At 51.3% G+C, this 15,124-nt stretch overlaps 1 protein-coding gene across 1 annotated transcript; it reads right to left on the bottom strand.

The window, feature by feature from the left end:
* Positions 1–2,315: 2,315 nt before the first annotated feature.
* Positions 2,316–14,424, bottom strand: LOC132569885 (atrial natriuretic peptide receptor 2-like). The gene is made up of 8 exons (XM_060236316.1): positions 13,731–14,424; positions 9,889–10,091; positions 8,465–8,578; positions 7,079–7,214; positions 6,304–6,398; positions 5,911–6,034; positions 3,220–3,328; positions 2,316–2,487 (listed from the first exon to the last, which is right to left on the bottom strand). Exons 1-8 carry the CDS (start codon positions 14,422–14,424, stop codon positions 2,316–2,318), a joined length of 1,647 nt encoding a protein of 548 aa, XP_060092299.1.
* Positions 14,425–15,124: the final 700 nt, after the last annotated feature.

Raw genomic sequence — 15,124 nt, 5'->3', positions numbered from 1 at the left:
ACCCAGTTCGCCACCCCACCACATTGCTGCTCGTATTACTGCCAACTTACTTCAATAACATCAAAATAAAAATATTGTCTTGTATATCTTTGCCTCTCCACCCCAATTTAGAAGTTTCTTTTCCAAAAATGTGATGATGGGCCACCATTCTTCCAAAAATTTATTCTTTTTTGGCTCCCATTTTGAATTCTGACTTCTTTTGACAAGTTTATGGATAATTATAAGGTCCCAAACTTTCAGAATCCAGTCCCGTTCAGATGAAAGGTCTATTTTTTTCACTGTTGCGTATTGACAAGATGAGCTGCTGCTAATAAAGTCTGGATTAACTCTCTCTGTATAGTATGTCCATCATTTATATCTCCTAACAACATTGTCAGCGGGTCAAAACTTAGCTGTATCTTCTGTATGTCCACATGAATCAATCTCCAGAACGTTTGCATGTTAGTGCACATCTTTCCAACATAATCATTGACCAGCTTTATATAGCCTTTTCCTTGGGATAAAATAGCAAAAACCAATAAGCTTGATTTTTTTCTATTAAAACATAAGGATACATTAGAAGCATTTAGCAAATTGTTTGCCAATCCTCCTCTGCTATTTCCAATTTTAGCAATTTCCCATCTTTTCATATATTACGTCTTTATATTGTGTGTGTTTTTAACAGAATGTTGTGGTTTCAGAATTTTGCAGCATCTTCTCAAATTCTGTCAATGAACAGGTAATCCTGTAGTTTCACCAAATCATTTTCTCTTTATTTCTTGTTGTCATGATCTGAGGCCTAGTGCGGCCTAGAGGGGAGGGAGAAGCCTGCCCCAGAGTAGATACAGGGGTCTACATCTCCCAGAATCCCTTCTGTCCCTCTAATTGGGTAAAGATGATTTGGAAGGAAAACTAGCCTAAGGGTGGGATCTGGGAGAAAAGCATAAAAGGGCCAAACACCAGACAGGGTGTTTTTTTCTCTCGGGAAGGCTGAGCTGGAGAAGGCAGCAGGAGAGATCCCTTATCCCTTGGGGCAAGTTTGGTATTAGAGGAAGGGAATGTCTAGCTAAACGTGTCAGGGCTTCTGTTTACTTGTAGCAACCTTTACTGTTTCACAAGTGCACTAAATGTTTATCGCCCATTTATTGTTTTAGAACACTAATAAACTTTTTTGTTGTTATACTGCCTGGGTCCTCACGTCTCCTTGGTCACAGCTAAAAGGTTTTAATAAAAGATACAGGGTTTTTTTGGGTGCTCTGGGCCCTCCCATGCGGACCCTTACCAGAGTGGTGGCAGCCAGTAAAAGGCCCTCCTAGGCCCATGCTATGAGACACTTGTATTTGTATATATTCTAACTATGGCAATTTCACATTTTCTGCCAATTGTTGGAGCAATTTTTTATGCTGATCCAGATCCGCTTTTAAGATTAGCTTTTATCCAGACCAAACAATAACTTGGTGACAATTTGCCTTGGAATAACTGAAGTTGTGAAAGCCAAATTAACTGGGAGATTCCTGGAGATTAATATTGCCTCCATTTATCCTATACTTTCAAAGTAGTACATTATACTTCTTTATTATTTTGTTTGTCGTAGGATAGTTTCCAGTGACGTGGGAGAGACTCGATTTTGCTCTATTTCAGTCCACAAAGGGCCATAATTGGTCTTTCTCCTTTTCAATATTTTGGGACAACTATGATGCAGCATAATAATATGGCAAGTTTGGCATCATTATTCCCCCATCAGATATTTTTCTAAAGAGTTCAGGTCTGGACTCAAGGCCTCTTATTATTCCAAATAAAATTTAAACACTTTCTCTGCCAGCTTTGCAAAAATTGATCTGTAATCATTATTGGGAAAGTTTGAAACCATCTTTTCAATTGTAGCCTCTTTCCCAAGCTATGATAAGTTTAATCTAGACAAATCTTTCAATTCTTTATTAATATGTTTCAACAATGAGCCACAAATATACCCAAACAGTGGTGATAACTTTTCCATTACTATGGTAACGTTTCAGCCAATCGTTGCAAGCCTGTTCTCCAGCTTCTCAGGTTAAGTTCCTGAGTCCGTCACAGTGCCTTTGGCAAGGGCAGGTTCACATTTGGTTCACATGATGCTGAGAAACCTCCTGACGTGAGCAACAAGGTGCTCCCCAAAGCACACCACAGGCCAAGAGACTGTGAGGGAAGCCCCTTCTCCCCTGAAGGTTCCACACCTCCTCCTGGAGAAGACCCAAGAGTCCTGTTAGCCAAGGTCACCTTCCAGCACTCACAGTCTTGAAATGCCTGGCATGGGGGGAATGAGAAGAGAGAAACCAGGTGGGGACTAAAAAATGCAACTACAACAAGGCAGGCTTTGGCTTCTTCGAAGTCAAAGGAGATCTTCCTTCTTCCACCTCGAGGCTGAGGTCACTGCTCTCCACAGAGAAAGCACTGCTGCACACAGCTGTCTCCTGAGATGATCCCAAAACTGTACTTTTCCGCTTCTCACCTCTATAAGGTGGCAGCTTCCTGGGATGGGCAAGGCGGAGAAAGCAAGGGATGGAGAGAGAGAGAGAAAGGTCAGAAGGTGATCCTGCAAATGTGCAGCATACTGTCAGACTATGTTTCATTGAAGTTGTTTTGATTCCTGAAATTATATTTCTTTATTCAATACTAACCTAAGTGCTTAATAAACCTCTATGCTACTAACCCAGGTACCCTGCATAGCAAAGGGGGGGAGTGTAACCAGGATTTCAAAGGCCAGTAAGACCTTTGAAGTGCAGAGTGCTCAGCTAACTTCCCTGGCGCCTCCTGAGCAGAGCAAGGACACCACCGGGAGGGGGATGTAACCACCAACTGTGAAAGATAAGCGGGCGTGTGAAATGTGTTACTTGCAGGGTCAGTCTGTACTTTTATTATGAGAAATAGTTTAAAGCTCAAATCCTTCGAAGTGTAATCATAAATGCCAATGGTTCGAGCTATCTGCCATTAGTTCCAAGGAATCCTTGCTAGAGTAACATTGTAGTTACCGATAAATGCAACTTAGTTTTCAAAAGAAACAAGTCTGATTATGTTGTGAACTTCAACGAACCCTTTGCTGACACATGCCGAGGCCCACTTCAAATGGGCTCAGGAATAGCAAGGCTGAGTGCTTTCATGGGGGCTCTCCTTTTTCTGGGGATGGGGAGGAAGGAAGGCCTTGCCAATGGGAAAGGTACTGCCACTGTGGGGTGGAGTGTGGAAAAAGTTGGTTCGACTCACTTTTCCTGCTCTGCTGGAAACTGACCAGCCCACCACTGGAGATCTTGAGGGCCCAGCCGTTGCTCACCAAGAGTCAGAAGACTTGAGGCTGCCGTGGTTCCCAATGATGCTGCGAAGGGAATGGAAGAGGCTTCTGAGGAAGCTCTTGGGAGCACGGAAAGAGAAGCACCAGCCCACGAGAGCAAGCCCACCTTTAGCTGAGAGCTGCCAAATTTATAGGGGGGGGGCAGAGAAAAGACCCCTGAAAGGTGACAAGCCTGGTGCCCGCAGGACCACCCAGCACGGATGACCTCTCCCTTCAGTTGTGAAGGAGTTTCTGAGCTCTGGAGGGAGAACATCAGTAGGAGAGAGGGAAGGAATCAACCCCCCAGCCTTTTTGTGAGTGGTCACTCAGCTGCCTTTAGCAACTGCCCCTTCCTCTCTTACCCCGGAATGCCCTTCAGCTCTGCACGCACAGCTCTCCCTGGTTCCTCCTCACAGTCCCTCTCTTCAACAAGGTCAGTGAGGACTTAGTAGCAGGAACTCCGGTCTCCACTGAAGCTCTCCTTCTCCTAAATGCCTGGCTGGAGGGGGGGGGGGGGTTAAGAGTCATGGTCATGCAACATTGGCCCTATAAGGAGCAATCCCCAAGGAAAGAAGGATTCTATGGCGACATCCAGCCCCCCAGGGTCCCCCCACAGAAGGCTGTCCCTGCCCACACTGACCCCAACCAGCCCCCTTGCTGGTCCCACCCCGCAGTGTGCAGTCACAAGGCAGCTGCTTGTGTGGAGGGGTTTTCCAAGCTCCCCTACTTCAACCCCTTCCTCACCTGTAAGCTGCCAGGGGTGCAGCACCCATTCCGGGTGGGTCAATGCAGGCTCTGCTGAGCCAGGCAATGGGATGTCTCGCATCTGGAGCCGGGCAGGAGTTCATCAGTTCTGCCGAGGCAGACCCACAGCTGGCCCCCAAATGAGACTTGAACAGGCCGACGATGATCCGGGATGGTGTTCGAGGAGTCACCCATGGAGATGCCAACACAACTTGGCTTCACAAGAGGTCACAACTACACAACCTGTGCCAATTTGAGCTCTGTGCACTATGCCCTCCAATACTCACTTGACCCCCTGACACTTTTCTCTGTTCTGGGGCGCTGGGAAAAGTTGTTCTTCCTATGCATGTATGCGGGGGGGGGGGAGGGGGGAGAGGAAGTCAACTCTATGCAAATCCCCCAGGTCAACCTTCTGATCTCCCCCTCCCCAACCACCCTGGGAACTTCTCCACCCCATCTCAGCTTTCATTTGCGAGCCACTAGAATGCAACAGAAACATCTCCTGCGTGGAGGGTTAGAATGAGTGAGGGATGCCAGGAATTTGAGCTGAACAGGACAATGAAAGTGTGTTCAGCAGCCATGATCACTCCAGAGCTGAGCCTCAGAACTGTTCGCCTTGCTGCCATGCACTACGGAGCTCTGGGTTAGTTGTGGGGCTTCCATCCCATTTCCTTCTCCCTTTCAAGGCACTTTTGAATCTGCACAGAAGGTGAAACTGAGGCTCCTCCAGAGAATGACACAGAGGCAGGACGACAACTCCCATAAGGCTGTGGAAAAGCGCAAGCAGACGACCTCGACGGTAACGTGGAATGAAGTTAAGACCAAACAGTAAAACTATTACAGAAGCACACACTCATAATCACTGTTTGACCAATTAATTTGCTCAGTGTTTATTTTTATGACTGGCTGCTGAGTAGCGAGCAGAGATAACAGGTTTCTTGGGCGAAGGTAGGACTCCCATTGGGATGTATGAAGTACCACAGACTGCATAATACTGCTTGAATATGCAAAAACTTACCTGGGACGGAGGCCTGAGATTCTCTGGAAAGGCTGAACTGATTGGAAATCAGTTCCCACTCCAATCAGCAAGCACATCATGAGATGAACTGATAAATGTTAGAACATCCCTATTTTGGGGGGGGGACTGACCTCTCCGATCAGAACCCCCACTTCAGGCTGCAGAGTGTGGGTGGAAGGGTGCACCGGGGATGGCATCATGAATGCCTGACTCAGAGCAGAGAAAATTCCCCAGGCTTCACTTGCAGATCTGAATTTGCCCAGTGTCTTGCTCTGAAGACAAATGCGTCCAACTGGCTAAGCTGAGGAAAGCGCTCAGCCAGAAACCACTCAAAAGCAACTCATCGTTGGGGATGGAGAGAAGGGTACACGTTGTGGCACTTTGGCTTCATTTCCTTCTCCCTTTTGCATCTGTGCAGCTGGTGAAACTGAGGCTCCTCCAGATGATTAAATGACATGGAGGGAGGACTACAATGTGCATGTGTGAAAACCTTCAATGATAACCAGGAATTAAATGAGCACCAAATGGTAAAAAACAATCATTACTGTCAGGCTGATTAATTTGCTCTCTGTCTGTTTTCAGGATCGGCTGCCATGCAGTGAGCAGTGACGGCGGGTCTACGTGAGAGGAGGAAACCAGAACTCCCATTCAGATGTGTGAGAACACACAGATGTGGAATAATGCCAACCGTACTGTATGAATATGCAAAAACTTACCCAATGAAAAGATGTCCGCGGCTTGTGAACCGCCAAACCGTTTGGTGAAGACTCACTCTGTGCTCCCAACCAGAGAGCGGAACGTGAGACAAAATTGCCTGCGGCAGGCCAGTGAGATGAATCTAACCCTTGGACACACCCATTCTTACCACAGGAGGGGTCGTCCATGTTGAAGACACATGGTGGATTGTCAAGAGGAGGGCTCCCCTTCTTCCAGTGGATGGGCCCTGTCCAGTTGATCTGCTTCTCTGGTCCTGTGTAATGAGCCACCACCTGTAGGAAGAAAAGGCTGGATTCAGACCACAGACTCAGGGGGCACCTTCCTCCACATCTATTACAATTTCCCAGAATCCCATCCCATTGGAAAGGCCTGGAGTCCCTGGTGTTTCACCTGCTACCACCCGCAGGCCCCCCCACTCCCACTCAGGGCTCTTCAGTGTCTTTTTGGAACACACCAGTTCATTCAGAGACCCAGTGGGGCTGCTTGGGGACTCTCCCCCACCTATTGTGGCAGACACCTCCCCCCCCACCGCCACACACACCTGGAATTCTCCGCTCTCCACATCCCTCATGGCCCACAGGTCAAAATCCATCTCTCGGTCATTGTCTCTATTGAGGCTCACTGTCCCAGTGACACCTGGAGGGGTGGGGGCAGGAAGGGAGAGGCAGTTTGGTGTAGTGGTTAAGAGCAGTGGACTCTAATCTGGAGAACCAGGTTTGATTCTCTACTCCTCTCCCATATGAAGCCAGCTGGGTGACCCAGGGCCGGCCATAGTTCCCTCAGAGCTGTCCCAGCCATAGGCCCGTATATAGGATTTTTTTCTGGAGGGGGCTCCAGGGGACGCTAATTTAATTAAAGAAGCATAAACAAGGGGAGGGGGGGAGGGGGATCAGGAATGGGCGCGTCTGGCAGATTTAGGAGGGGCATTGCCCTCATGGACCTTTCCTAGTTTCAGCCCTGCCCATCTACCTCAGAGGCTGTCTGTAGTGTGAAGAGGAAGGGAAGGTGATTGTAAGGCCCTCCGAGACTCCTCTGGGTAGTGAAGGGTGGGGTATAAAACGTAACTCTTCTTGTTCTATCCCAGCATCAGTTCTCACTCATGAGCCATGGCTGAGTTTTCCTCTTGGACAGGCTCTGGAATAGCTCCTCTCTAAAGCCAGCCCCCCTCCCCTCCCTCTCCTTATTCTTCCTGGCCCAATCTGTCTCAGCCCAGGGCATGCATTTGGTGCCTCCCCCAACTCCCAGCCCCAATTTCTGAGCAACCTCCCTGTCCTCCAACCCCCTGCCACTTTTCCCCTAAGCCAAGCCTCCAATACCCTGGATTTTCAGGCCCCTCATCTTTTCCAGGATGCGGCTGGTGTTCCGCTTGGTTCCACCTTCTTGCAGCGTCTCGTTCAGAGCCTTGAGATACAGCAGCAGAACATCATGGAAGCAGCCAGCCACCAGGGTCTCCTGCCACAGGGGGACAGAGAGAGGGAGAGAAACGGAATGGAACTATCCTGTTCCCCACAGCCTCAATGAAAGTCACTCCTTTGGACCTGAAGGACAATCTAGACAGAACTCTGCTATTGGAGTCATGTGAAGTGACATGTGCTGGCCCCTGATGGTCTAAGCCAGGGGTCCTCAAACTTTTTAAATAGGGGGCCAGTTCACTGTCCCTCAGACTGTTGGAGGGCCGGACTGCCGTTATTGTACAAGGCCGTGGGCCATCAGTTCTCCGTCTTCTGCATCTCTCTCCCTTCCCCACACCACACACCCCGGCCTGGGAACTCACCTCACCTCGATATCGCCTCACACTTTGTCTCCGCCGCCTCAGCCCAGTGCCGGAAGTGTGCGTTGCTAACGCGAGTTTAGGTCGAACGTCACTTCCGGTCTGATTTTGCCATAACCCGGCGGGCCGCATAAACGTCCTCAGCAGGCTGCATCTGGCCCGCGGGCCGTAGTTTGAGGACCCCTGGTCTAAGCTCAAATATCTGGGAGCCAGAGGGCCCCTGAATGGCTCCAGACCAGCAGCTACACTTTAGCTGGGGCAGGAGTCTGATGCTGGGAATCAAGGGTCTGTGTGGGTGTGGTGATCACCATGCCTCAAGCGAGCCCACCAGAGATAAAAGGCCTGGGATTCACCCTCCTTCAACTGTGACATGGGGAGACTCCTAGACAACAACATCCAGTTGGGTGGCAGATCAAAGAGGGAAGACCAGTCGAGACCTGCGTGACGACAGGCAAGCCTTGAGGCATGCAGGGAAGATAGAACACGGAAGCAGTGCATGCTGGGTGTGGGAAGTGAACAGGAGGAAAGATGGGGGGAAGGGAAAGCGGTCAGCCACAAGGCTGAAACTCACAGCACAGGGTGCAGAACTGAAAATGCATTCAGGAGAGTAACCGAGAGAGCCAGGTATGAAGAAGCCACAACGGTTGCCCAGAACAGAGTACTACCAAGAAGGCCTCTGCAAACTCTCTGTGTAATAAAGGGTTAATGCTGACGCCAACCCCAGTGACCCACCTGCAAAGCCGAGCCACAGCTGCCTTCCTCAACCGCAAACCTGGAAAATCTCCTGGAGATTTCCAAGGCCGAGGTGAAAAATGATTTTGGCCCCAGAATGCAGGCTGACCTCTCATCTCACTTCTCACAAAGGGCCCTGCGCCCCATCCCATAATAACAGCGCAGAAGACAGCGTGCAAGCAGGGGTGTGTGGATTTACCATGGAGTCATTCCCAGCCACACCAAAGTCTCTCTGGGCACGCAGGATCAGCTGGCTCTGGAAACGCCAGTATTCGGGGGTTTGGGGCTCATGGAAAGTGATTACTAGCACCGTCTGCAATTCGAAGAAGAAGATACTGGATTTATATCCCACCCTATACTCTGAATCTCAGAACGGCTCACAATCTCCTTTACCTTCCTCCCCCACAACAGACACCCTGTGAGGTAGGTGGAGCTGAGAGAGCTCTGACAGCAGCTGCCCTTTCAAGGAGAGTCTCAGAGCGGCTCACAATCTCCTTTCCCTTCCTCCCCCACAACAGACACCCTGTGAGGTAGGTGGAGCTGAGAGAGCTCTGACAGCAGCTGCCCTTTCAAGGACAACCTCTGCGAGAGCTATGGCTAACCCCAAGGACATTCCAGCAGCTGCAAGTGGAGGAGTGGGGAATCAAACCTGGTTCTCCCAGAAAAACTTACCGCACACTTAACCACTACTACAGCAAACTGGCTCTCTACAGATTAAAGGAAAAGGTCAAGGGAGCTCCAGCTGTCTGGGACTCCTTCAGGCCTAGGCAGCTGAGAAGAAACACCAGCAGGTTAGGAGGGCCAGGGTTCTCCTAGGGCCAGTCTCCTGCAAGAGGGGAAGGACTCTCCATCTCGGAGGGCCAGCCTCCCCTGTCCCCCACCCCATCTCCCTCTAGGCCAAGGGATTCTGACCCAGAAACTCTTGCCTCTACGCATTAAATATAGGCCGGAGGTTCCGTGGGGCACTATCCAGGTAAAAAAGAGGGTTCCACTTAACTGAAACTGTTGTTTGTCAGGTTGCCTTTTGCGCAGGCACACTTCTGGGCCTGTGCAATCTCTAATGCGGGACTGCAGAGAAGGCTGAAAAGAAACCATCTCTTTCCCTGCTGCAGGAGGGCTTTCCTGACACCCCAATCCAAGTGCCTAGCCAAGGCAGACCCCCAAAAGCCCCACCTGCAGGTCCCCCTCCTTCACTAGACGGGCTGCGGCTCAGTCTGGAGGGGCCCAGAAGCAAAAAGTCTGGCTTTGGAGACTCACCCATAAGGGGAAAGATCTCAGCACCTCCTCAGAATCACTGAGGATTCATTTGTTCTTCACCAGGGCTTTTTTTTTTTTGAGCAGGAACACAGTTCCAGCTGGCTTGGTGTCAGGGGGTGTGGCCTAATATGCAAATGAGTTCCTGCTGGGCTTTTTCTACAACCCCTCCTCCGTTCTTCACATCTCCTGTGGCTTGTAGCTAAACACCTTAAACTGTGGCCCTCCCCAAACCCCACCACACCCTTAAACTTGCATTGCAACACATCCAGGGAAGGCAATATAGTTTGTGGTGATTCCCGCATCTATCCTCAGCTCCCAACTTTCCCTTTCTTTCCCTCCCTCCCTGCAGCAGAGTCCTGGACTTACCTGGAAGGCCTCTCGAAGTTCCCCCATATCTTGGCTCTCCTTGCTCTGCCAGGGCTTCTTGGCCTCACGATGCCCCTCAGCTCTCAGGCTTTCCCCCCAAATGTCCAGGTAGATGAAGACGTAGTCACCGCTGGTCATGTTCTGAGCCTGCGCCACGTGCATGATCTCCTGCAACATCTTCAGGGGCCCAGTGATGTAGACCACTAGGGAGAAACCAGAGTGACCAGAGGGCTGTGTGTCAGACACGAGCAAGGAACAGAGGGCAGGCAGCAAGGGGCAAGGTGCCCCTCAGCCATACATGAAGCACAAAGCTTGACTTAAGATGCTCTGCATTATCTTGCAGCTGCTGGAATGGCCTCAGGTCAGCCATAGCTCTGGCAGAGGTTGTCCTCGAAAGGGCAGCTGCTGTGAGAGCCCTCTCAGCCACACCTACCTCACAGGGTGTCTCTTTGGCTCCTTGTCGCATGGGCATTGTGGAGCAATCCACATTCCCCAGCCCTGGCAGTCAGGTGCCCACCAATGTCCACCCTACCCCCATCAATGAACAAGGTACATTTCCCCAGACTGCACTTTAAAACTTCTGGACCCAGCAGTTTGGTGTCATGGTTAAGAGTATGGACTCTTATCTAGGAGAACTGGGTTTGAATCCCCACTCCTCCACTTGCACCTGCTGGAATGGCCTAGGGTCAGCCATAGCTCTTGCAAAGTTATCCTTGAAAGGGCAGCTGCTGTGAGAGCCCTCTCAGCCCCGCCCACCTCACAGGGTGTCTGTTGCGGGGGAGGAAGGGAAAGGAGATTGTGAGCCGCTCTGAGACTCTTTGGAGTGGAGGGCGGGATATAAATCCAATATCTTCTTCTTCATGGTGCCATAGTGGATGGATTTTCATGACTTTTACCTGGACTTCACTCAGTGGACTCCTTTCCAATCCTTTAAAGAGGCTTCTGATGAACTCAACTGGCCACATTCCAGAATTTACCATTATTTAGTCAATGGCAGTGTGGCGCACATGCCTGATAGAGCATCAGAGTAGGTTCTGGGAATCCAAGTTTCGAACCCCCTCCCCCCACACCACAGAAGCTTCGGGAAGTCCTACACTCTCAGCCTCTCACAGGGTTGTTGGGAGATATAAAATGGGTGACAGAAGAAACCTGTCTGGCGCTTTGGGTCCTCACTGGGGCCAAGAGGTGGTATCAATAAAGTAAATGAAATCAGTAGTTGTTCCCTAAAAGGGAGAGGGGCTTGAGTTGTTCCTTGACACCACCGCAGTCGTTTTTTTAATGATTAGGGTTTGTAGAATCTTTCGGGCTCAAGTGCCGTGTTCTACTGGAGAAAGTTTTCCTTCCAGACGTTTCGTTCTCAGCTGCGGAGAACATCCTCAGTGGCGTTGCAGCCGGAGCAGGCGCTCTGACCTTCTTGGCTGCTGTGCATCGAGTGAGGGTTTTTTTAATGTTTCCCCATAATTATTTCTTTGAAAAAACCTCAGTGAGCCATCAAGGTGAGCAAGAAAAACGGTCAAGAAGCAACTTGAGGCAAGAAGGAAAACGAGACAGTCTCCCTGAAACGCCTCCAGAGTTTAGTGCCAGACAAGAGTTGCCGTTAAATCACAAAATATCTGTTCATCAGGTCTAGAAAAAAACGCGGAAATAATACAAAACACTGGAATTCAGTGGGCAGGTAATTAAGTCATGGGGATTTATGAGTAAAAATTATGTCCATTCCAGGCTAAATATCCAGCATGGAAAACCCAGCATAGGATGAGAGTTCATTGATGCAGCTCAAATGGACTGAGAGACCTTTTCTTGGACTGGCTTGAATTTAGCGCCCACCAATTTCATTTGGAGATCCACATTCGGAAATTACAAAGGAAAGGAAAACCCTTCCTGTTTTCTTCTCTTGAAAACTTCTTTCTTCAAGTTTGGTGTAGCAGATAAGTGTGCAGACTCTTATCTGAGAGAACCGGGTTTGATTCCCCACTCCTCCACTTGCACCTGCTGGAATGGCCTTGGGTCAGCCATAGCTCTGGCAGAGGTTGTCCTTGAAAGGGTAGCTTCTGTGAAAGCTCTCTCAGCCCCACCCACCTCACAGGGTGTCTGTTGTGGGGGAGGAAGATGAAGGAGATTGTGACCACTCTGCGACTTTGAGATTCAGAGTGAAGGGTGGGATATAAATCAAATATCTTCTTCTAAATATTCGGGGGGGGGGGGGGTTTGTCAGACTTTATCAAATCCCCTTTTCTTTCATCTCAGCAGAAAACTAAACTTGGCAAGGGAAATTCCAGACTGGCCTTAAAATAATAATAATGAAGTGTTAGTTCTTTGATGCCGTTTGGATGTCGCTCACAAACAAGGGCTTTCAATCCAGAGCTGGCCATGTGTTGTTTCAGGATCTATTTCAGACTGGATTAACTAGATTGGATGGAGTCTATGACGGACTGGGCTCCATTCAGAGAGCAGCCCGCTGTGGCGACCCCTCTCCTGCCCTCCCTCCCTTGGCTTCCTTCCATTCCTCCCCTCCCCTAGGGGGGCATTCCAGTTTATGGGTCGGGAGGGGGGAGGAATCTGGGTCATCTACCTGCCCTGCTTCGGAAGAAGATGCTAGTAGGTTTTTACCCCACCCTTCGCTACTGGAAGAAGTCTCAGAGTGGCTTACAATCTCCTTTCCCTTCCCCTCCCCTCAACAAGCACCTTGTGACTAGGCAGGTGGGGCTGAGAGAGCTCTGACAGAAACTGTTCTTGAGCAGAAGAGCTCAGAGAGAGCGATGGCTGACCCAAGGTCACTCCAGCAGTGGCATGGAGGGAAATCAAACCTGATTCTCCCAGATAAGAGTCCGCACACTTCACCACCGCACCAAACTGGCTCTCATCAGGCCCCCACATTAGGCAAAGTTGGTCTCCTACAGCTACTGCAAGGAAAGGAAACTTACCAGGGGTTTTTTTTGGTGGGGGGAAGAGGGAGCTAAGGCTGGAGAGAGGCCTGGGGGAGGGGGCTCCCTTCTATTCAGCATGCATTTCTAGGTTTGCTGTCCCTGCCTTCTTGCCCTCTGCAACACGCCCTTCTCAACCAATGGCCTTCCCTTAGTTATTGAAGATGGCGGGAGGGGGGTGTCAGGGTTTTTTTCCCTGGAAAAAGAGGTGCCGGAACTCTCCAGAGGGAGATGAAGGAGAAACGCATGGTGCCCCTCATGACCTATTAAATGAACTGGCTTGGTGTCAGGGGGTGTGGCCTAATATGTATATGAGTTCCTGCTGGGCTTTTTCTACAAAAAAACCTTGTGCAAAACAATAGTTACATCAGGGGTGTGGCCTAATATGCAAATGAGTTCCTGCTGGGCTTTTTCTACCCCAAAACCTGTGCATGTATGTATTTGTGTATAATACACACACACACACACACACGGCTTTTTTTTTAGCAGGAACGCAAAGGAACACGGCTGGCTCAGTGTCAGGGGGTGTGGCCTAGTATGTAAATGAATTCCTGCTGGGCTTTTTCTACAAAAAAGCCCTATATTAAACAACGGTGACATCAGGGGGTGTGACCTAACATGCAAATGAGTTCCTGCTGGGCTTTTTCTTCCAAAAAAGCCCTTTGTGTACACACACACACACACACATATAAGAATTTTATTTCCACCAAGAGGTTTCTGGAGCTCCGTTCAGCCGCGTTCCCCGCCCCCCCCCCCAAAAAGAAAGCCCTGGATCGCCCCAGGGGAGGGGGAGGCAGGGAGCCGTTCCCAGGGCCTGCGGGGGAAGGGACGGCTTCGGCTGGGCTGGGGGAGGCGGGAGGGCTGGCCGGGGTCGTGGAGCCCAATGACCGCGGCTGCCTCCCGTCTGGCCGGACTCACCTCGCCCGTTGGCCTGGATGAAGCGGACGGCCTCCCCCGGCTGGCGATAGTTGTGGAAGCGGGTCTCGAAGTCGTCGGTGCTCGGTCGGTGCACGTAGGGGAAGAATTCAAAGTAATCGACGTACTCGACGGCGGCGGCGCGGGAAGTCCAGTTGAAGCGCCGGAGCAGCTGGAGCAGGAAGCCGTCGAGGGCGGGCCCCAGGGGGCCGGCATACACCATCGTGCTGCTGAAAGCTTCCGGGCCCCTCTCATAGGCCCCGGCTCGAAGGAGCGGCACCTGCCAGTGCCGGGCAAAGAGCGCCACTGCGTAGCTTGTGCCGTAGCAGCCCGCCCCGAGCAGCACGTCCGGGTCGTGGGAGCCCTTCAGATCTATGGCCTTGGCCTGAGCCTCGTGGTGGAAGCAGACGCCGTCCTCGTTCTCGGTGGAGGCGAAGGCGGTGCGCACGTCGAGGCCTTGGGGGCGCAGCTGGGGCTCCAGCGCCTCCAGGGCCAGGCTCAGGGCGGGGGCCACGCGAGGCCAGGCCCAGGGGTAGCGCACGTTGCGCCCGGGCAGCAGCACCCCCAGCCTCACCTCCACCGACGGGGCGGCGCTGGCCTGGTGGGCGGCCTCGGGCCCGGCAGCGGAGGAGGAGGGGGGCACCGCCAGGGTCACCAGCAGGGCCCCGAGGAGCGGCGGCGGGAGCGGCGCGGCCATGGACGGGGCGGGCGAGGAGCTCTGGGCGGCAGAAGCCACAGAGAGCCCGTCTGCGAGGCCGCCGCGCTGCGCTCCCTCGGAAAAGGCGGCCCTCCTTCCCACCGTCTGGGCAGGGGCGGGGCGACATTGGGGGTGGCCGCCCCTCTGCACCCTCCCGCGCGCAGCTCTCCTGGGCTTAGGGTTGCCAAGCCCAATTCAAGAAATATCTGGGGGCTTTGTGGGTGGAGCCAGAAGACTTTGGGGGTGGAGCCAGGAGACATTGGGGGCGGAGCCAGGAGCAAGGGTGTGACGAGCATCATTGAACTCCGAAGGGAGTTCTGGCCATCACATTTAAAGGGACAGCACACCTTTTAAAATGCCTTCCTTCCTTAGGAAACAATGAAGGATAGGGGCACCTTCTTTTGGGACTCATAGAATTGGACCCCCTGGTCCAATCGTTTTGAAACTTGGGGGGTATTTTGGGGAGAGGCACTAGATGCTATACTGGTGCCTCTACCTCAGAAAACAGCCCCCCCAGAGCCCCCGATGCCTCCAGATCAATTCCCCATTATACCCTATGAGAATCGATCTCCACATAGGGAATAATGAAGTGCCCAGCAGACATTGCCTTCCCGCTCACCCCACCCTTCTTTCTGGCGACTTCTTCAAAGTAACACAGACACGCCATCCCAAGAGGAAGCCTTTCCAATCAGAGACTGAA

Source organism: Heteronotia binoei, chromosome 4, assembly GCF_032191835.1.
Source record: "Heteronotia binoei isolate CCM8104 ecotype False Entrance Well chromosome 4, APGP_CSIRO_Hbin_v1, whole genome shotgun sequence".
Lineage (NCBI taxonomy): Eukaryota > Metazoa > Chordata > Lepidosauria > Squamata > Gekkonidae > Heteronotia > Heteronotia binoei.
The sequence above is the reverse complement of the archived record's forward strand: the minus strand, read 5'-3'. Positions and strand labels throughout refer to the sequence as shown.

Bases quoted from the DNA above. Each gene is read 5' to 3' on its own strand.
- LOC132569885 (XM_060236316.1), bottom strand. From the start codon at position 14,424: ATGGCCGCGCCGCTCCCGCCGCCGCTCCTCGGGGCCCTGCTGGTGACC. The intron at 8,579-9,888 runs GTAAGTCCAGGA...TTCGAATTGCAG, and splicing joins AACTTCGAGAGGCCTTCCAG to ACGGTGCTAGTAATCACTTT. The intron at 6,035-6,303 runs GTGTGTGTGGCG...TTCTTCCTACAG, and splicing joins TGGAGAGCGGAGAATTCCAG to GTGGTGGCTCATTACACAGG.